At 35.5% G+C, this 23,590-nt stretch overlaps 1 protein-coding gene across 2 annotated transcripts in view; it reads left to right on the plus strand.

Annotated features, from left to right (window-relative positions):
• The window catches only part of SERTAD4 (SERTA domain containing 4), a 58,369-nt gene extending 41,694 nt beyond the window's left edge, over positions 1–16,675 (plus strand). For both annotated transcript variants that reach the window (XM_053712376.1, XM_053712377.1), the window contains exon 4: positions 15,576–16,675. In XM_053712376.1, coding sequence (XP_053568351.1) covers positions 15,576–16,313 — 738 coding nt within the window. In that variant the 3' untranslated portion in view covers positions 16,314–16,675. The remainder of the gene's footprint in view (positions 1–15,575) is intronic.
• The last annotated feature ends 6,915 nt before the right edge of the window (positions 16,676–23,590 follow it).

Below are 23,590 nucleotides of genomic sequence, written 5' to 3' on the forward strand. Positions count from 1 at the left end.
TTTCTTATCCCTTTAAGCACCTATTTGCAAAATAAATGCTTTAATATCCACAATGTCAGTTGTTAACGCAGTTTACACGGGTTTGCAAATCCAGTGTGGATCAGCCATATGCCTCTTGAAAAGCCTGGTGGAATCCATGTTCCTGCTGTTATTTGCAGCAGCCAATTAGGGACAGATATAAATGAGTTTCTGCTCTGAGATAAACAATCACTGCGTAGAATCTTGCAGGCTCAGTTACATTTTACAGCACTTTAGAAGACACTCTCTATGAAGAACTGGAGGAAGCACTCTTTGCAAAAGCAGTTTTTCAAAGAGAGGGTTTAGATTGTGTTGAGTATAGTTTAGGTTGGAGTAAAATATATTAGGAGGTTGCTTGTAAAGATTAGTGTCTCAGGAAAGAATCCACAAACAGCTTTACTAAACTATCAAGCTACTGTACTGGAAGGAGGAAAGTTCTCCAGCAGAACAATTTTTTGTTAGGCAAATGAAAACTAAATTATCTCAGTTGGCTCTTACCCAGTACCATACAAACAGCAAATTACACCAAATGTATTGGAAAAAGAAAGAGAACACAAGAGAATATCAGAAGATAAACTATGACAGGGGTGCAGAAGATCACAGGGAGCTTATGTTGGGGATGTTGTAAATGCCTGGACAGGACAAACCTGGGATGATGAAGCTGTTGTGCTGCGTAAAGCGTCCGGACGGTTATTTGATGTAAAAACTACAAAAGTTTTAGTTCTTAGACAAATCCCAGTCATTTACTGAAGATACCAAAATGTGCAGGGTCTAAAATGCTGGCAAGTGGCAACAGACATGGAATTGTTTAATGATACCGGCGACTTATTAGGGGCTGAACATAAAAGGACACCACCTGAGGAAAATGAAGCATTTGGACATGAAATGTTACCATTTCATGAAGCTGATGTGGAAGAACTTGACAGAGTAGAGAGCATTTACAATGAACTAAATGACACAGGAGAGTCTCTGTCAGAATCATCAAACTTTTAACAAATATAGATCTAGTGGCAGCGCTGTCAGAAAGCCACAAAGACTTGTTGAGGAATGTTGAGAATTAGACTTAAACTTGTCAGTTAGGTTTGGTTGCTGGTTGTCATGCTTGCTGCTGGATTTATATTTTGTATTATTTGTTTTGCTTCTACAAAGGGAATGATGTGTTGAGAATAGTTTGCAATAGATTTGCATTATATAATTGCTACAGGAAGTGAGTTCAAGGGGCAGAGGGTACAGGAAACAAGAAGAGTTCCAATACAGCTCTTTTGCTGCCCAAAAAAAACCGGAAAAAAAAACAACCTATTCTTAAAAAAACAAAACAAAAAAACCCCCACCTAAAAAAAGGTCTATCACTAAACCCCAAAGATGGTACTCACCAAACTTAAATCTGGCTCCTACGTGGTCGCCAACTGCGGTGTACCTATTCTATCCCTGCGGCGGTCTTCTATATTCATCCATTTTCATATGTTCAAATATTCGGTCCCTGACGTTCTCTTCAAGCTGTCACCCGCCACACACTGAATTTTGAATGTGAAGTACCCTTTTTTATATAGGGGTACACTTGCATTCCTATTAGCTGTTTTTCTATTGGCTGATTTGAATTTGAAAATCTAAAGTAGCCAATAGGAATGCAAGGGTACCCCTATATAAAGCATTAAAAATGTAGTGTGCGGTGGGTGGCTGTATGAAGAGTACATTGGGGACAGAAGATCCAAAGAAAAGAATGAATGAAGATCACCGTCAAGGTGAAGATGGACCGCTGCCACATGATAAAGATGGACTGCTGCCACCAGGATAGAAGAGGAGCACTGCAGTTGGCGATCACATAGGAGTCGGATTAAAGTTTGGTGAGTACCATCTTTGGGGTTTAGTGATAGGCTTTTTTTGGGTGGATTATTTTTTGTAGAATAGTTTTTTTGGGCATCAAAAGAGCTAAATGCCCTTCTAAGAGCAATGCCCAACCAAATGCCCTTTTCAGGGCAATTTTTAGAGTAGTTTATTTTTTATATAGCCTTTTTGGGTGGGCTACTTGTATTGTAGTATGGGCCAGCTTAATCACTTTAGGACAATGCCCTACAAAAAGTTATTCTAAGTGTTATTGCTATAGTTTATTTGTGTTAATATATATATTTTTTTATTTTGAGGTGTTTTTTTTTTAAAGTGGGGATTTAGTTTTAGAATATAGATAACATATATATTTTTAATTTGATTATTTTTGGTAATTTATTTCTGTAATTATAGTTTTTGTCATGTAGTGTTCTTTTATTTTTCAGGTAGTTAAAGGTTTTTTATTTTTCAGGTAATGTTAGTTGTTTTTTTTAGTAACTTAGAGGGTGTTAAGTTAGGAGTATTAGGGGGTTAGCTGGGTGGTATGGGGTTTAAATGTTAGTTGGTATTTTGCAATGGGGGTTGTGGCAGTTTGGGGGTTAATAGTGTAGGGGGTTATTTTGCGATGGGGTTGTTGTGGTTTAGGGGTTAATGGTGTAGTGGGGTATTTTGCAATGGGGTTGTGGTATTTTAGGGGTTAATGTAGTGGCATACTTTACGGTGGGCTATGTGGCAGTTTAGGGGTTAATAGTCTATTTTAGCGCAGCTGTTTCCTAAACTCTTTACTCAAACTTTGAGCGTTAAATGTGATTGCGTTTGAGTGATCACATTTACTTTTTGACTTGTAATACGAATGGAAATTGCAGCTCAATAGCGTAAACAAATTCACTGTACTTTAAACAGGCCGCCACTTTTAATAAGGATTAGAGCGTAAAAAACACTGCAATCTCACAATCTTGTTTATGCTCCTCGAACTAACGATAGCCTTAAATGTTGAGTTCAGCGTACTTTAAACTTTTAAAGACAATAGGGGACGAAGTGGAACATGTACACTCTACAGAGGTATTTCACAAAAATGGGTAATATAAATACATATCTCCAACATCCGCTTGATGATTTTCGGGATGTGGGAGGTTAAATTGGGTCCCATCTGCATTTTGTAGGCGAGGCTTAGTGCAAGAGGAACGGAGTCCCTAGAGAGGGGCGGATTACAGGAATTCCGTGGGCATGTGTGGGCAGGTTGTTGGAGTGGCTTGATAATCTTATAAAATGTGTAAATAATTCATGTATATTGCAATGTTGTTGTATAATCCTTAAATAATTATTGGAACAGCAAATGCTGAGTTCAATATTCCTTTAAGAGACATAAGCTATGCATTCTACATATAGTTTTCAAGTAGTTTTATACATTTAATAAATGTTAATTTTGTATGTAGATTTTTTGCAACATAGTACTTATATAAACTATGTCTCTGAGTCTGGTCAGTTCCAGATAGGGCCTAGTCAGTTGTATTTTTTAACTCACATTTTTAATTATCATTTTAAATAGACTCCATAAAAAAACATTTTTTTCCAAAAAGTTTATTGAAAAGTCCGAATAAACCTCAACATTTCAGACATCCAACATATGATGAATGCTCTAGTTAGATATTATGTACTTTCAGTTATGTTAAACACATGTATAGTATTAGTAGACTGACATATTTTTAGCAGTCTTATATTTTATGTAAATTCAAACAAAATAATAATTCCTGAGGATAATCTTTGCACATATATTGCAGTGTATGGTCCTATTTATTAATGCTGAATTATGTCATAGTACACTTTTTCTAAAATAAAAAGAGGTATTTAAAATAGTTAACACAGCTAGTAAATAATGTAAACATTCCTATGAAACCGCCAAACGTTTGTACCCTGTTTACACTGGTCTGGGCAGCCAAGCAGTTATCATCAGAGTAGACTATTTTTTAAATAAAGTTACTAAGCTATAGAGAGTGCCTATTATTTGCACAGATATGTCCATGTGTTATCAGCTATATAGGCAATTCAGTATTTAAACACCAATTTTTTTTTCTATTTACACTATGCCCATCAGTTAAATGTAAACAGCTGTAAACTTGCAATTAAATAAAATTAAGCACATTTATAATATTTAACTTTTTATATTAAAATGCATACTTAATCTTAACATTTTAATGAGATTGCCTAAGGATAAAAGAGGGGAAACTATGTCACGTTACCTCTTGTAACTATAAAAAAAAGATGCCAATTAAACAAACTTTGATTTATTCATCTCAGATATATATATTTTTTTTAATAATACCTACATATTAACAGCTGTTCAATTTTGAAAGAAACAATAGGCTACAGCATAACGCCAGACATTTGTGACTAGGTAGCAAGGGCTTAGGAAGTTGAGGAAGCCATCATCGTTTTGTGGACAGGGTCAGGAGGAGTCGGGAAACTGGTGGAGAATATTTGGGATCACGGGCATGTCGGGGCAGTCAGTGGAAGTGTCTGGGCGATCTTCAGGTGTGTCTGGGTGGACCATGTTAAAAATATCAACTTTAACGTTTACTTCAGTGTTAAGAATCATTTGCATGTTGCTGCATATTTGTTAAAACATCTTTTTATATATATATATATTAATGCAGTTTATAATGTGTAATTTACACTATGGGCTAGATTACGAGTGGCGCACTATAGTTTGAGGGAGGATAGCCATGATGCTTCCACTGCCTGGATTGTGCTTCTGTCTCAGGATCAAAGTGATGTATCTACGACTTATCCATACTGACATCTCACCTATAGAAATCATTAGAATTCCTTTGAATTCTTGTCACCATCCTCTGCATTTCCTGGTTTACATTTAGGGCGACCACCATGCTGACAAGTTTCCAAAACATCCACTAAAATTGACCATACCATGTATATGACATCCTGGGCACTCCATAGCAGCTATTATTGGACAACCATTCTAAGGGGCATCTTCACATGACCCTTTTCCAAGCTTAATCTTCTGAAACCAGTTTTTAAATGTAGAGTAGGTTGGAGCAGAATCTCCTAATATGTCAAAAATGTCTTTACAAAATTTTTGTTGAGTTATTATAAAGCATTTGATGACCGCACAATATTATCTTCTTTGCTCCCTTTTCTACAACACCAACAATCTATAGCTCACACAAAATCCTGTAAATAAGATATGGATAACATTAGATACTTGGAATTTTGAATCTACACAACATAGAAAACAGCTCTATTCTATTGCTGAAGTGATGCTACCCAATTAAGATTAGGATTTACTGATATACTCATATAGACCTGCAATTTATATAAGCTTAAAGGGACATTAAACACTAAATAAATCATTGCATGAATGATGTATTCAGAGCAAATATTAGCCTGAGAATTTTTAAACAATTATATTAGTTTAAATATTGAAAAAATAAGGGTAAAGTTAATGGCTGTAAAGCGGGGGGTCACCACTATTATGTAATTTAGGTTACCTTTTGTGCTGAGGTCAATTAGGAATGGTTATAAATGGCTTACTAGAGTGTGTTTAACATGAACTGGAAAGGCCACAATATTCAGAATTAAATTACAGGAAAGGAGAACAAAATGAATAATGAAAGTATATTGCAAAGTTGTTTTACTACATGTAATTTAAACAATGTATATTAATATCTCGAGGTGTTTAAAGGGACACTGAACCCAAATTTTTTCTTTCGTGATTCAGATAGAGCATGCAATTTTAAGCAACTTTCTAATTTACTCCTATTATCAATTTTTCTTCGTTCACTTGCTATCTTTATTTGAAAAAGAAGGCCTCTAAGCTTATTTTTTTGTTCAGGACTCTGGACAGCACTTTTGTTATTGGTGGTTGAATTTATCCACCATTCAACAAGAATAACCCAGGTTATTCACCAAAAATGGGCCGGCATCTAAACTTACATTCTTGCATTTCAAATAAAGATACCAAGAAAATGAAGAAAATTTGATAATAGGAGTAAATTAGAAAGTTGCTTAAAACTGCATGCTCTATCTGAATCACGAACGAAAAAAATTGGGTTCAGTGTCTCTTTAATGCCTCTTTAAACCTGCAGAGATGGTTTTAGGGCTAAGATCACTACAAATGGGGTCATTTATTATACAAATGGGGTCATGTATTATTCAAGAAATATTTGCTAGTCCCATAGAACACATAACTAGTTTCAACCAGAAAATAACTATGAAATTATTTTCTAAATGCAGTTTTTCTTTTGCTGCAATGGATATATGGACTAGGTAGAAGAACAGTGCACAAAGACAGTATAACTGTGTAATACAACAAGTATATTTATAATTCTTAATAGGTCAAAAGAGGTAAATATCATAAGAGAATGAACCACTTGTGTTCTAATCGTCTTTGTTACTTGACTTCTTTTACATGTATGCTGAAACTAATACTTGGCAAGATATGGATAAAAATACCAAAATGATTCCCTGAGATTAGCCTGGACATGTCCCAAGTTTCTTTTCCTTTTTTTTTTCTTTTCCAAATATTTTTTGAAGCAGTGAACTATTGATTGTGCATTATCTTATTTTTTTTAATTTGTTTTGAGAATAATAGAGACATAAAACATTGCAACTGTCACTGGTTTTCTGGCAAGAGATTCTCTTCATTTTCTAAATGTAAACATAATATTAATTATTAAGGTATTAAATAATTACTTACATTTTAATATTTGTATTTTAACTGTTTGAAAAATAAAAATAAATAGATGAACTAATTTAGTGTTGGCAAAATTAACATCCATGCTAATTTTCAGAACATCAGTAATGCATGCTAGCACCTACAGTCTTAGACAGACAATATATAAGATGTATTACAGATGTCTGCATGGAAAGAAAGGGATTTAAAACGGGATTTGCATGTTGTTGTGAATTATTTGCACTTTAAACTGATCTTAGTACTAACAAGAGCTATTTCCACAAGACATTTGTGTGCAAATTACCTCATAATAAGACCATAACACTAGTACTGGCACCTCAGAATATTAAAGGAACAGTCTACTCCAGAATTTGTATTGTTTACAAAGATAGATTCCCCAACACAGTTATATTAATATACTTTTACCTCTGTGCGATTACCTTGTATCTAAGCCTCTGCAGACTTCCCCCTTAGTTCTTTTGACACACTTGCATTTGAGCCAATCAGTGCTGACTCATAAGTAACTCCACAGGAGAGAGCACAGTTATCTATATGGCAAACAGGAACTAACATTGTCTAGCTGTGAAAACTCAAACTCAAACTGCACTGAGATAAGAGGCAGGCTTGAAAGGCTTATATATTAGCATTTGAGCCTGCCTAGGTTTAGCTTTCAACAAAGAATAATAAGAGAACAAAGCAAATTTGATGATAAAAGTAAATTGGAAAGTTGTTTAAAATTCTATGACCTATCTGAATCATGATAGTTTAATTTTGACTAGACTGTACCTTTAACTGTTTATTTTTCTGTAGACATTTTGCTGTGAACACTCCCCAAAGAGGCTGCAGCTCATAATCTTCTACAGTGTACAGTACAATTTGATTCCAGCATCTGTAACACTCCTTACAGAGTATTAAATATATAGAAAATTGCTTCTTTTGATAATTTAAAAAGCTGTTTTTGCTCTTTAAAACCTCAACCTGTTGTTCTCAAGAGCAAACTCCATTTAAGTGATAGTTTAGGGTGTGCTACCATCTGCATGTCAGATAGCGCTAAATCCCCCACACTATTGACTACTATGGGAGAAAAAGTGATGTTCTTTTGACAGACTTGCATTTTAGCCAATCAGTGCTGACTCATAAATAACTCCACGGGAGTGAGCACAATGTTATCTATATGGCACACATTAACTAGTGCTGTCTAGTTGTGAAAAACTGTTAAAATGCCCTGAGATAAGAAGCGGCCTTCTAGGGCATAGAAATTAGTATATGAGCATACCTAGGTTTAGCTTTCAACAAAGAATATAAAAAAATAGTCAAATTTGATGATAAAAGTAAATTGGAAAGTTATTTACAATCACATGCCCAATCTGAATCATGAAAGTTTAACTTAGACTAGACTGTACCTTTAACTTTTTTAAATAAACTTTGTTAAATATAATGGGGTCCAACATTGCAGACTTCCTAGTCTAGAACTTATGTAGCAATTTGTTTAGAGGGCACACACTTGGTAAATTGACCTCTATCTGAAGATTTTACTTTATTATCATCAAGCACATAATACACCACCACGGATCTCCTTTATCTTCTTGTCTGCCCCATTCCCTTGTCACAGAGCCGTACCTCATCTTAGTCTTAGAGACCATGGGGTAGATTTACCAAGCAGCGGATGCTGCAATCTACCCCCGAAGTTTCTGGCTTGCCGGAAACTTAAGCTAAGAAGTTAACTCGTCCGCCACCTCTGAGGTGGCGGACTGCAATCATCCCAAAGTTATATGATCGGGATGATTGACACCCCCTGCTAGCGGCCGATTGGCCGCGAATGTGCAGTGGGTGGCATTGCACAAGCATTTCACCAGAAATGCTTGTGCAATGTTAAATGCTGACGGTATATGCTGTCGGCATTTAGCGATGCAGGGCAGACATGATTCACTATAGCGAATCATGTCCACCCAGGGTATGATAAATCTACCCCTAACTAATCAAAAAAGCCTAAACACTTGAGGTGATACGCATCTAAAACCAGCCTGGTATACCACATTATGAAGAGGGCAGACACCCCCACAGCTGAAATGCACAAGACAACATTAAGGGACATGAAACCCAACATTTTTCTTTCCTGATTTAGAAAGAGTATGCAATTACAATTTACTACTATTGGTTCACTTGGGGTGAATGCCAGAGGATCGACGGGCCGCCCCCTTGAACCCCCCAGGCAGAGGCAAAAGATAGTGAAGATGGGGACATCACAGCACATCATATCTATAGGGTTTTTTAAGTTTAGGGATTTTGATTTTAGGGATTTTGTTCTTTCTGCATTTTGATTTTTCTGGATTTTAGACCTTAGGTATTATGATTTTTCTGGATTTCAAGATTCTGTCTTATGTTATAAGCGATTTTGAGTTTAGGGATTTTGATCGCCTCCCATTAGGACAACCCTTCACTAGAGCTAAAGAGCCTAGCCTAGACCATGAAAAACAGCCACAGACCATTATTCTTCCTTCACCAAACATTACAGTAGGCAACTATGCATTCCAGTACATAACGTTCTCGTGGCATCCACCACAACCAGATTGTTCCATCATACTGGCAGATAGTAAAGCGTGATTCATCACTGCAGAGAACATGTTTCACTGCTCCAGAGTCCAGTGGGGTTCAACATTGTGCATTGTGTTAATGTAAGGATTGTGTACAGCAGCTCGGCTCATGTTTCTTCCTGAGATAGTTTGGGACTCTGTAGTGAGTGATGCAACAAATGATAGGCGATTTTACGTGGTGCTTGCTTCAGCACTAGGTGGCCAATCTCTGTGAGCCCACTACTTCATGGCTGGCTGTTGTTGCACCTAAACTTCCAATTCACAATAATAGCACCTACAGTTGACAGGGGAAGATCTAGTAGGGCAAAGGTGGCAAACTAGGACAATGCCATGTTTAAAGTTAAACCCATTGTACTGCCAATGATTGTCTATATTGATTTCATGTCTAGTTGCTGGACTTTATGCAACTGTTAGCAATGGGTGTGGCTAAAACACCTGAACCCAGTAATTAGTAGAGGTGTCCACATGCGTTTAGCCATATAGTGTATATGAGGAATCAGTAAAACTGCTGCATTTGTTTTAAAATGATATCTTTATTTTCTTGGACTAGACTACAGTAACGTTGAATATAAGATTATCAGTCAAGCAAATCTTCTTGCTTTTTTCTGTCTATCACAACCTTTCTACCACACTGTTCAATTGTTTTTTTTTTTTTTTTTATCCTTGTCCTATAATCCTTTTCCTCTTTTCTGAGCACCCAGGCTTGTAAACCAGAGAGTGCATTATATTTGGTAACATTGCACGGTACCCTTTTTTCTGCTGTTCTCTCTTTCTTTTTGAGTTGTGCCCACCTTGTTTACCCTCCTACCAGAAGTCACAAAACACACATTTTAGTTCTACTTATTCCTGGGGCTAAAATAAGCTATGGCATGAATTCTAAGTTCTGCTTTTTCCTAAGTGGGCCACAAAAATGAGTGCAGAGGGCCACATGTCCCCCTTGGGCCCCCAGTTGGCTATCCCTGTTTTATACTCAATCTTCTCTGAAGAAATAACGTTTACAAATCAGGTTTCGTGGCCCATTTTAGTTCTGCTAATGGAATTCAGAAACATATGCATCTACTTTACTTTCGACCACATAGGTGTTATATACAAAACTATTTTCCATTGAATCTTTTACAACACGTGTTATTTTTGGCATTTCTTCCATATCCATAAAGCTTTTTCTTTTCTTTATTAAAACCCCATGCTATTCATGATCATTTCCAGAAGATGCAGTATTTATTTTTATTTTTTTAAGACTCTAATGCATTTTCTGAGTTATTCTGACACATTCTAGTTGTACTTTTTTGTTCTCAAAAGCACAGGCTGTATTAAATTAAATGAAATGCATTCAAGATTGAAAGCGGCATATCTGTCAAAATTTAACTTTTTAAAAAACAAAATTAGGAGACCTTTTTTATTTGCTTCTATTATCAAAATAAATTTGTTCTCTTGGTATCTTTTGTTAAAAGCATACCTAGGTAGGCTGAAGGAGCTAGCTGCTGATTGCTGGCTATACACATATGCATGCCTCTTGTCATTGATTCACTAAATGTGTCCAGCTAGCTCCCAGAAGTACATTGCTGCTCTAGGGCTGACATTAGCTATGTGTTTAACCTCTTTGTAGTGTTTTAAACACATAGTTATAAGTAAGTGAAAGCACAATAATAACATGCTCTAAAACATACGATCATTTTCTTTTTGTAGTTTTACATCTTTTTAAACATGGACTTTCTATGCATCTGACTATACAAATAATCTACACTACAATTTAGTTTCTCATGCTCGCTGAGAGAGCTGAAGGGGGGGGGGGTGCATTTCAAATTGTGTCATTACCAAAATTTCCTGGATCATAGAATACACAAAGTATTACAAAAATGCTTCTATTCAAAACTGAAATGCAATCATGTGAATTTCAAATGAATTTTTTTTATTTCAATGGCCATTTAACTGTTTAAAGGGACACAATAAATTCTATAATTAATATAAATATATACTTCCCTTTCAGATGCTGTAAGAGAAAAAAGTGAATAGCACAGTTTGTACAAACACCCTTCATCCTCACTTATCTTACTCACTCTCCTCCCCACTCATCCCTTGCTCCAGAAGTCCATCACTGTAGCCAATAGGAACACAGTTTGTACAAACTCCCTTCATCCTCACTTATCTTACTCAGTCTCCTCCCTACTCATCCCTTGCTCCAGAAGTCCATCACTGCAGCCAATAGGAACACAGTTTGTACAAGCACCTTTCATCCTCACTTATCTTACTCAGTCTCCTCCCCACTCATCCCTTGCTCCAGAAGTCCATCACTGCAGCCAATAGGAACACAGTTTGTACAAACACCCTTCATCCTCACTTTTCTTACTCAGTCTCCTCCCCACTCATCCCTTGCTCCAGAAGTCCATCACTGCAGCCAATAGGAACACAGTTTCTACAAACACCCTTCATCCTCACTTATCTTACTCAGTCTCCTCCCCACTCATCCCTTGCTCCAGAAGTCCATCCCGGCAGCCAATAGGAACACAGTTTGTGCAAACACCCTTCATCCTCACTTATCTTACTCACTCTCCTCCCCACTCATCCCTTGCTCCAGAAGTCCATCACTGCAGCCAATAGGAACACAGTTTGTACAAACACCCTTCATCCTCACTTATCTTACTCACTCTCCTCCCCACTCATCCCTTGCTCCAGAAGTCCATCACTGCAGCCAATAGGAAGCTATACCACTACCTTCTATGCAGAGAAACAGCACATTCTACCCTCTCTCTCCCCTTGCTCTCTACAGAAGTTAGCATTACACCCTCCTACTGGCTATAGTACTTCTGGGATGGAAAACAGAGCTGCAGACAAGCGGAACTATAATTTCAAAATAATTATAATTTTTAATTGAACCAGTTTTGCGTCCATTTAAAGGGACAGTCTACACCAATTTTCATATAACTGCATGTAACAGTTTGTACAAACACCCTTCATCCTCACTTATCTTACTCACTCTCCTCCCCACTCATCCCTTGCTCCAGAAGTCCATCACTGCAGCAAATAGGAACACAGTTTGTACAAGCACCCTTCATCCTCACTTATCTTACTCAGTCTCCTCCCCACTCATCCCTTGCTCCAGAGGTCCATCACTGCAGCAAATAGGAACACAGTTTGTACAAACACCCTTCATACTCACTTATCTTACTCAGTCTCCTCCCCACTCATCCCTTGCTCCAGAACTCCATCACTGCAGCCAATAGGAACACAGTTTGTACAAACACCCCTCATCTTCACTTATCTTACTCAGTCTCCTCCCCACTCATCCCTTGCTCCAGAAGTCCATCACGGCAGCCAATAGGAACACTGTTTGTACAAACACCCTTCATCCTCACTTATCTTACTCACTCTCCTCCCCACTCATCCCTTGCTCCAGAAGTCCATCACTGCAGGCAATAGGAAGCTATACCACTACCTTCTATGCAGAGAAACGGCACATTCTACCCTCTCTCTCCCCTTGCTCTCTACAGAAGTTAGCATTACACCCTCCTACTGGCTATAGTACTTCTGGGATGGAAAACAGAGCTGCAGACAAGCGGAACTATAATTTCAAAATAATTATAGTTTTTAATGGGACCAGTTTTGCGTCCATTTAAAGGGACAGTCTACACCAATTTTCATATAACTGCATGTAATAGACACTACTATAAAGAAGAATATTCACAGATACGGATAAGAAAATCCAGTATAAAACCTTTTAAAAACTTAGGCCTAGTTTCCTTTAGGGTAATAAATTGTGGAAGCTAGTGATAAAAACATTTATATATGGAGAATTTTTATGTTACTACCAGTTTCCAAACTTTACCACATCAATGGAAACTAGGCCTTACTAAGAAGCTCCTAGTTTAGCACTGTTGATGATATTAAGCTGGGACACTAACTGAAAGGGGCTGGGGAATCAGGAAAAGGCAGCCTCCCCTCCCCCCCTTCCCCTACATATGAAAAGATCCATTACCCAACCAGGAGTCTGTAGACATCAGTATATATCTAAAACTTTGGGGCTTGATTAGGAGTCTGAAAATTAGAACAATGTTTTTTAAACATAAGCAAAACTATACATTGTTACAAAAATACTCCTAGATGGGCTATATAAATGGATCATCTACAAAACATGTATGCAAAGAAAAATCTAGTGTACAATGCCCCTTTAAAGGGACAGTATACTCCCATTTTCATATAACTGCATGTAATAGACACTGCTATAAAGAATAAGATGCACAGATACTGATATAAAAATCCAGTATAAAACTGTTTAAAAACTTACTTAGAAGCTCTCAGTTTAGTATTAATTTAGTTTATTAATATCATCGGGTGTTTAATCTCCCTTTAAAATTGTATGCCATAACTGTTATGTCCCTTTAAAGGCATAAAAAAGCTCTCTTTCATATATAGCTATTATAGGAATTATGTTGCATCAAGTGTATAGAGATGCTTTTTGCATAAAAACAATAAACTAAAAACCTGTTTACATTTTATTTGGAACTAGCAGAAAATGTATGTTGCAGTAATGCTACTTATTGGATGAAAGGGACACTTCCATAAGTCTCCATAAAAAGAATAAAAGAAAAGTTTATTCCATAGGGATACCCATTAAAAAAACACCTGCTATGTATTTTTTAAATACCCCTTTTATGTGTAACAAAGAAATTATACTTCCAGGGTCCTTTAAAATTGCCCAATTAATAGTTCTCAACTAACCTGTTATTGCCCCTTCAACACGATAGGCTGCTATTATTCTGTTCTAAGGCAGCAAATTCACTGTGTGAGTCTTTGTTACACAGCAGCCTAACACACAAAGTAGACCGTGCATTATAGTCTTTTCTATTTGCTATATGTTCTAATGTGAACTTAATGGAGATTGCAGATAATTTCTCTGCTATTACTACAAAAAGGAGAAATTATGTTTAATCTTGAAATAGCTGACAGATACATTTTTACATCATAAGTTAAGTGTAGCTTTATCTGCCAAGATAATGGAACAACTCTTTCAGTATTTAAGGTCATTGTTTTTTTATCACGTTATAGCTCTTCAGCGCTACTCCTTATCCATAAATTAACTCTTTAGCATCACTGTCTCTTTCACCCCCTTAGTTTAGTAAATAAACAAAACAAGTCCAGATTAATGAGAAAATATATTAAGTACAACATTTTTTGGCAGGGAGTAAAACATTAGTTATTTTGCATATTATCAGTGTTTAAAGAGACTTTCTAGTTATGGTCAGGATTTATAAGTGATAAGGTTGGTCCATTAGATGCCTGAGAATGCATTGAAAAGTGATGAATTTCAGCTTTCATTGTCACTTAAGAGGTTAAAAAGATAGTAAATGTTAACTTTTTAATTATCATTACAGGGATAGTAAAGTTAAAATTAAGCTTTCATTTTCAGACAGAGCATGCAATTTGAAACTACTTTCCGGTTTACTTATATTATCTATTTGTTTCGTTTTCTTGGTATCTTTTTGTTGAAAAGCATACCTAGATAGGCTTAGGAGCATCATTGTGCTTCTGGGAGCTAGCTGCTAATTGGTCGCTGCACATATATACCACTTGGTGTGTTGAACTAGCTCTCATTAGTACATTGATGCCGTTCAACAGATCATACCAAGAGAATGAAGCAAATTTGATAATACAAGTAAAGCAGAAAGTTGTTTAAAATTGAATGTTCTATCTCAACCATGAAAGGACACTTTTGGGTTTCATGCCCCTGTAATTAGTTCCTTTAGTTGATCCTCCTTATCAATCCCCTCACTTTGCTTTGTTTCCCCGCCCCCCCCCATCACCTTAGGTGCATAGTTAGCCACCACTCACCTGTTCACCCATGCAGTTAAAGTTCTTTTTTTAAAATTTAAGCCATTATGCAATAACCACAATCAGCAGCCTTACGCCTGCCTCTCCTGTCAATAAGCGAGTGTGCTCCAGTGTCTCTGGTTTTAGCTATAGAAAGGCATCTTGAGTAGAGGTGCATGTTTTCAATAATGTAGGCAGTATGACTGCTGATTGGCTGTAGCACCAGGTGTGAAAATAAGTTTATTGGATGGGAGGCTATGTGAGAGACTAAATACACGCCCACGGGGAGCTGAGGGATTAATTAGGGACATCAAGTAAAAGCAGTATCTGTGATGATATTATGAAAAAGTGAATGTTTAATGTCCTTTTAAAAGCTATTTTCTCTCCATCAGTAATAATTTTATCCATAATAACATTGTGGTTGTTGAAGTTTTATAGTCAGGATGACTTACACTAAAGAATTCAACTGAACACTTACATTTACCTTGTTTATTTATGAAGGAAGTATAATTTTATATTAAAAATATACCAGTCTACTAAAATATGTGTCTATTATGAACATGTGTAATGTTTCTATACCATAATATACAAAATTGTTATTATTACAATTATTATTATAATTATTATTATTATTTCACCTTCAGAATATTTCCATCTTTGAGGAGCGAGCCCATGTACTGTACATGTCATTGGAAAAACTGAAATTCATTGACGACCCTGAGGTGTTCCTGAGAAGATCCGTCCTTATTAATAACCTGATGAAAAGAATCCATGGCGAGATTTTATTACAGAATAATTGGTGCTTTTCAGCTTGTTCACTAGCTGGACCTTCTGCACAAGAGTGGTTTGTGCATCAAGATTGTCCTTACAGGAAACGTTTAAGGGTATCAAAGGAAGAGAACGACAATCTGCAGACTTGCTGTTTTTACCAAGAATGCGGTAGCCATTATCTAAATATCCCCTTCTCCGTTAGCGCAAATGGAATAAATGCCTCACCTTCCTGTTCTTCAAATAGTGCTCCGCCTTTGCCGGGTTGTTCTCACCAAGTTGATCATGGCGAAGGCGATGCAAAATTTTACAGAAACAGCATCCAGGTGCCTTTATGTAGGGGGACTGGGACTAATACCAGGGTGCAAGGAAATCCCCATAAATATAACTTAAATGACGGTAATGCATCAGATGAAAAGAGAGAATCATTAGGCCTTAACTGCGATGCAACAAACGTAGGCAGTGTACTTGAACGCAAAGGCCGATTCTATGATTTTTTGGCACCAGGCGGTAGTGAAAAAAGTAGTGTAAGTGAACCATGGAAAAAATCTTTGAGAAAAAAGGAATTTTCTCCAGGTAATAAACTTTGCTGTAGCAGAGGAAGAAAAATGTAATTTTTTTTTTAAAAAAAATTGTGTTATTTCTCTTAAGTAAGGTTACATATGGCATGTAGTGCAAAAAATATTTTTTTGTAGCTTTCTATGGTGTTTTTTTCTTTTTCTTTGTGTGTAAAGGAGCTATTTGGAAAAAAAATGATTCTGCACAGAGGAATGGTACATTAATTGTTATTGTTGTTAGTAATGCCAAAAAAGTAAACAGTGGTTTTCTAGGGCTAATTTTACTATCCAATATTTTTATGTATATACCTCAAAAGAGGAGTGTCTGACCAGGCTTGATGTCAATGCACTACTCATGTTATGGTTACTCGGACCATTCTTAATTTTTAGCATGTTATAAACAAACATTTTCATTTTCATTTGTTGGTAACATTCCGTTGACCACATTTTGATTAGCACCACAAAGTATTTCACATGCAAAAAAAAAAAAAAAGCTAAAAATTTGAATTCTACGTTTATATTTTGTTAATGTTGGGTTTATTCCATGTTTATGGGCATATTATGCTTCGATGGGCCTTATTTTGAAAGGCTTCTCTGTGGCCATACTGCTTTGCCTATTGTAGTGTTACCTTACCAATAACTTTAAAAATATTGTAAAAAACAGACTTTACACATTTATTGGTCATGTGACTGATCACAGTTTACCTCCCTATTTTACAGTTAACATTAATAAATCTGTGTGAGGTTGTAAAGGTTAAAAAAAAGAAAGAAGTAAAATGGTTGCTGGGAAAAATGAAGGCTAATACATACCTCTCAACATTCGTCGGCTTGGTATTAGGATTTCATAAGATTGAGGAGGGCGTTGTTGTTTTGTGGCTGGATTGTGCCAGGATGGGGTGGGATAAAGGGTGGATTAGTGGGCATGACAATTTGAGTGTCTGGTCAGTTTGTGGTTGTGTCAGGTCAGTTTGTGTGCCGTTCTGGGCGGTTTATGGGCAGGGCAAGGGTAATTCTGCAAAAAAGGGACAAATAGGCTGTCTTAGAGGGACAGAGTTCAGAAATTAGGAACTGTCCCTCTCAAAGTAGGGCAGTTGTAAGTTTGCTAATATCAAAAAAGTACCTGTATAAGAATAAATTGTATGTTTCATGGACCACCCTAGTCAAAAAGGATGATCTTCCTGGAGTCATTCTGAAGTAATTGGATGACTCCAGACTAGTAATCAGAAGCCATCTTGAAGTATGCCCACAGGCCAAAATATTTAAATAGATGACTCTAGAGTCATTCACTGGCAGTCATGCTTTGTGATGTAATCAGTAAGGTAATCTGCTAATCATTCTGCAGTCATCACCCAGAATTTTTTTACCTTTGCTGATAACTTTACAGGCCTGATGTCTGATGATGTGCAAATGACTTTTAAATTAGTTTGATGATCATCAAATGACTCTAGGATGGTCTCTAAAGTAATCCTGTTTGTTTTGGGCAGTAAATAGATTTACACCCTGGGGCCATCATTCCAAATTATGGATGAGTGTGAAAAGATTCCATGTTTATTATATTAGCTTTCGTGAAGCGTAAGCTCTTTTAAGCTTGAAATATTTTATACAAACACATTGAATGACACTGCCTATTCACAGTATTTTCATTTTTTTGTATAATTATTTTATTACACTGATGAAATATTTGTGATGTAACAGTAACATAAAAAATAAATAATGGTTCAGAATTATACAATAAAATCATGTTATTATTTGAAGTTTGTTTATCGAAACAAATAAACTTTGGAATAAGCACTTAGAAATACCTGTTTGCCTCCTCCCTTTTGAGTGGACAACATCTGCAGAGTGGCCTCTTCATTTTAAAATGTTCACTTCCTTGTTTTATGGGTACATAAATGTCCTTACACCGGGACAGCCACCTTACCAAATCCTTTTTATTTACAGCCATGTTTTCTGACACACATCTGAAATGGCAGAAAGGGAAACGAGCTGGGTGCACTAAAAATCAAATGTTGTGCTACTAAAAAATGTACACGCTCATCTTAAAGGAAATGGTTGTTTTAGGCTTGGTGACCCAATCCACTTGGCTAGTGGGTAGCCAGAGCCTAGGTCCACCGTGCCCCTGACACCATAGACCCCTGTTATGCCCAGATTGCGGCCGTGCCTTACACTTTAATGCATAAAATAAGATGGTTTTAAATGTATCTTAAAGGGACATGAAACCTTAAAAAATCCTATTTACTTCTATTATGTAATTGTTTAATTCTCTTGGTATCCTTAGTTGAAAAGCATACCTAGGTAAGCTCAGGAGCTATATTCTCATTGGCGGCTGCTCCCCATATTATTGGCTTACCAATGTGTTCAGCTAGCTGTCTGTAGTGCATTGCTGCTCCTTCGATGAAGGATACCAAAAGAATGAAGCAGAATTGATAATAGAAATAAACTGGAAAGTTGTTTAACATTGTATGCTCTGTCTGAATAATGCAGGAAAAAATGTTGGGTCTCATGTCCCTTTAAATAAAATGCTGCAGTTTTCTTCTGGTATTTTTTACTGCATCAGAATGTGCCCTCTATTATTTTACTAAGGTATGGGTATCTGCTATATAGATTCCCATGATACCTAAGTAGTTAGAGATAACGCAGCTTCACAGTGTAGCGGAATATGCTCTCACATCTTTCCTTTACCATTCGAACACCCTTAGTTTTCTTATGATGCATTATATTGTATATTTCTTAAAAAAAACTGTGACATATACACAAACACATAAACTTTTTTGTAAAGAAAAATTATGTTTAGAGGTCAGACACACAGCCCCCTATATATATATATATATATATATATATATATATATATATATATATATATATATATATATATATATATATATACATACATATACAGGTGGCCCTCGTTTTATAACGGTTCAATTTACACCGTTTCAGAATAACAACCTTTTTTTCCAGTCATGTGACTGCTATTAAAAAGCATTGAGAAACAGTGCATTTATTAAAATAGCCAGTAGGTGGAGCTGTCCGCTTGTGTTGCAACAAAGCCAAGCAAGCTGAAATAATTCAGTTTAACCAGACCTGAGCTATTGAGCAGATTTCAAGGGAACAAGATCTCCCTGTCTATAACTCAGTCCAGATTGGAATGCTTAGAAATAACTGTTTGCAGAAAAATGCAAGTGAAGTCTGTGTTGTGTGATTATTTTATTAGGTTTATAATGTTGTTTAGCAAATCTTTTTATTTATTTAACTTAGTTTAATTATATATTCTGTGTTGTGTGATTATTTTATTAGGTTTATATTGCTGTCTAGCATTTAAAGTCTTCATTTTAAAGCTTTTAAAATAATGTATTAGGTATTACTTATGACAATTTTGAGAGGGGCCTGGAACTTATCTCCCTCACTTCCTATTGACTTACATTATAAACTGGGTTTCAATTTACAACTTTCCCTCTGGAACCTAACCCAGCGTAAAGTGAGGGCTACCTGTATAGGGGGCTGTGTGTCTGACCTCTAAAAATCATTTTTCTTTACAAAAAAGTTTATATATATATATATATATATATATATATACACACATAGACACAAAAAGGTTGTATATTTACTATGTATTGAAAAATGTGTAAAATATTAAAAACACTTGCTGTAAAAAACACATGTTCAGGGCAACATAACTTTGTAAGAATGTTATGTAATTCTAAATAAAATTCATATTTGAACATAGTTTATGAGAGATGCATTTTAAGCAACAAATAATAATGGAATCATATACCAATAACAGGAAACGCCTTCCTCCCAGACTTTCTATATGGTGTTGACTAGTCATTAATAAATTACTTTTGAATTTGTAACTCAATTCTTTATTTAGTTATTATTATTGATTTTGCAGGCTGAAGACATCAGTAGGTGCTTTAAAGTTTGGTTTAGTATTAGATCTGAATTTGCTGCAGAAATTATAATCCTCAACTGATTTCCCACTTCAAGTAATATTCATTTTTATAATATTACAGTATTATTTTTCATTATGAGAGAAATTTTTCAATCATGATTGGAAATAAGCAGCGTAATCTTAAAAAAATATTAAGTTTCAATCTTTTACCATGCTCCATAAGGCACTGTTCGGTAACTACACGGTTTATACATTTAAATTTAGATTTCTTGTTTAATGTGATTAATATCTAGATAAAGGGTTATACTAAAGTAAAGTGCATCACCATTATTTAAATGCATAACTATCAAATTGATTACCTATCAAATGAATTACCTTGACACTTGATTACAGATGCAGTTTTAAAGTTATCGTCATCCATTATTAACCCCTTATCTAACAATTTTTTTTACTGCAAAGGGTTTAATTTTTTTAAGTGTTAAACAGAAAAGTTTTAAATTCATAAATATCTATCTATATATCTACCTGTTAATCTGTCGGTCTATCTGTCTATCATCTGTCTGTCTGTCTGTGCCTCTCTGTATATCTCTTTATCTTTATCTTTATCTATCTATCTATCTATCGACATACATATATATATATATATATATATATATATATATATATATATATATATATATATATATATGGGTGCAAGTAGAATGTGTCCACTCAGTATACTGAGTAGATACAAGCGTTACTCTATAGAAGGCGTTAGTCAGTAATGGGTAGGATATAAAGGCAGCTACATAAGACAGATACTGGATGAGGTGTGCACCCCAGGCAGTAGGAGTAAATGTGGGTACAAGGATTATAACAGCGCCTATATATCCACTAAAGCATAGAATATGTACAACAATGTGGATGGAAAATTAAAAAACAAGATAGTTCAATATAAGTCCTTAAAATGTATTTAGTCCTTGGTATATCTCCAACATACAGTTGATATGTAGTAATGGATGGTATATAATACCCTTACCAGATATTACCCCAATCTGATGAGGTAAGTATGCCGCACTCGGGGTATGTGTAGATAGTTAGATCTTCTCCTTGTATCCAGTGAGATGGCTGTTTCGGTTTTCGTTAGCCTCCTGGAGTATGCAGGGATGTGCCTCTGATGGTAGATGTATCCCTTCCTGTGGATTAGTGGTTGGCCTTTTGGAGTACTTTTTCTGTCTTGGTATAGACAGGACTTTTCAAAGTTTTATTCCAATTATGTGAACGTTTTTGGGGCATTAGCCCCTTCCTCAGACATACAAAATACAATATGTCATATTGTATTTTGTATGTCTGAGGAAGGGGCTAATGCCCCGAAAACGTTCACATAATTGGAATAAAACTTTGAAAAGTCCTGTTTATACCAAGACAGAAAAAGTACTCCAAAAGGCCAACCACTAATCCACAGGAAGCTCAAGGGATACATCTACCATCAGAGGCACATCCCTGCATACTCCAGGAGGCTAACAAAAACCGAAACAGCCATCTCACTGGATACAAGGAGAAGATCTTACTATCTACACATACCCCGAGTGCGGCATACTTACCTCATCAGATTGGGGTAATATCTAGTAAGGGTATTATATACCATCCATTACTACATATCAACTGTATGTTGGAGATATACCAAGGACTAAATACATTTTAAGGACTTATATTGAACTATCTTGTTTTTTAATTTTCCATCCACATTGTTGTACATATTCTATGCTTTAGTGGATATATAGGCGCTGTTATAATCCTTGTGTGTGTATGTATGTATATATATATATATATATATATATATATATATATATATATATATATATATATATATACACACTCAATTAACATACAGTTTTTTGTTTCTTTTTTATAAAGTCTTGATAAAAATAATAATACTTTTTCTGCCTAAGCCGGTTCCCTTTTGTGCTTCCATAAACCCTATAACTTATCTTTGAAAATAAAATAATATTATTTTGGAATGTCAACAACCATTTAAAGATTCTTTTCTCTGCATAATCTGTTATATCAATAACCTTTTATATTAGTTCTTAATTTTTAAATAAACAGTGTAGTTCTTCTAAATTATCCTTTTCCCCCAAAAAATAATTTATTAATTTATTAATTTTTTTCAGCATAAATATTAACTATGAATAATTAATTCTGCACCAGTCATTAAATGGAAGAATATTCTAATTACTTTAGGCACAAGTGACAGTGACATTTCTGCAATCATATTATATAGAATAAGGGAAAATATTAATATTACTAGAAATTGAGTTTGGAATATACAGGTACAAATCCCTAAATCGGGAAATCCAAAATCCAAAATTATTCTGAAATCCAAACTTTTTAATTAATATTTTTTTAAAAATTTAAATCATTAAACATTTCTATTTTTCCCTGTCACAATCTTCTCTGCCTTTGTCTTATGTTTTTTGTATTTTGTGTGTGTGTTCTAAATTGCAAATAATAGTCTACCTTTCTGATTACAGTACTGTAAAATCTTTCTGATGGTACTATGTATACAAATGATATAAAAATACCTTTAGGTTACATGTATAAGCTATTATAACATGAAAATATTTCCTAAATGACGTAAGCTATTATTGTTTACACTTGGTCCCACCCCCTCTCCAAACTGTTCCATTTTAAAGATGCAAATATTCCAAAATCCAAACTATTGCTAAATCCAAACCTTTTCGGGTCCCAAGCAGTTTGGCTAAAGGGTTTTCTACCTGTATTATGATCGGAGTTGCAGGGGAATGCTAAAAAAACAAACAGAAGGTGCCCAATAAAAATGTATAATCAGGATGCTATACATGGCTGATAACTCCTGAGAAGTCGGTGAGCACACTACCAGAGGATAAAGTTGATGCACTTTTTTATAGAGTACACTTGTGAGTACAATTCTATTAATTACGGAGCAGCAATCTTGGACTCAAAATATGTTTTTCTCTTCTTCAGTCTTTACCACATGTAAAGGAAATGTAACTATATGCTAAAAATTGGAATCTTATGATTACATATCCGTATCAGTAATTTTTCATAGCTGGCCTTACAGTATTATTTGTATACTGTCTTCGCTATTCCTGATATTATAATAATAATATTTTGTAAAGCACTGCCAAATTCTGTAGCACTGCCTTTTGTTGTTCCTCATTCCTCTTCTTCTGTACTTGTTTGTGAGACACCAAGTTATTGTCTAACAGTTCTGCCTCCCCAGAGCCGGGAATATATAATGAATAGTATGAAGTTAGCAGAGACAGTTTATATAGGTTCAGCTTTCCCTCAAACAAAAATGTGCAGTCTTTGGGAATTTATGTAATTGTCTGACAAATGACAAAGATTTGAAATCAATGTTTTTATATCTTTAATCACTTTCCAAAGCTTAAAGGGACATTAAACACTAAATACACGCTAG

This window comes from Bombina bombina, chromosome 4, assembly GCF_027579735.1.
Source record: "Bombina bombina isolate aBomBom1 chromosome 4, aBomBom1.pri, whole genome shotgun sequence".
NCBI classification, from domain to species: Eukaryota; Metazoa; Chordata; class Amphibia; order Anura; family Bombinatoridae; genus Bombina; species Bombina bombina.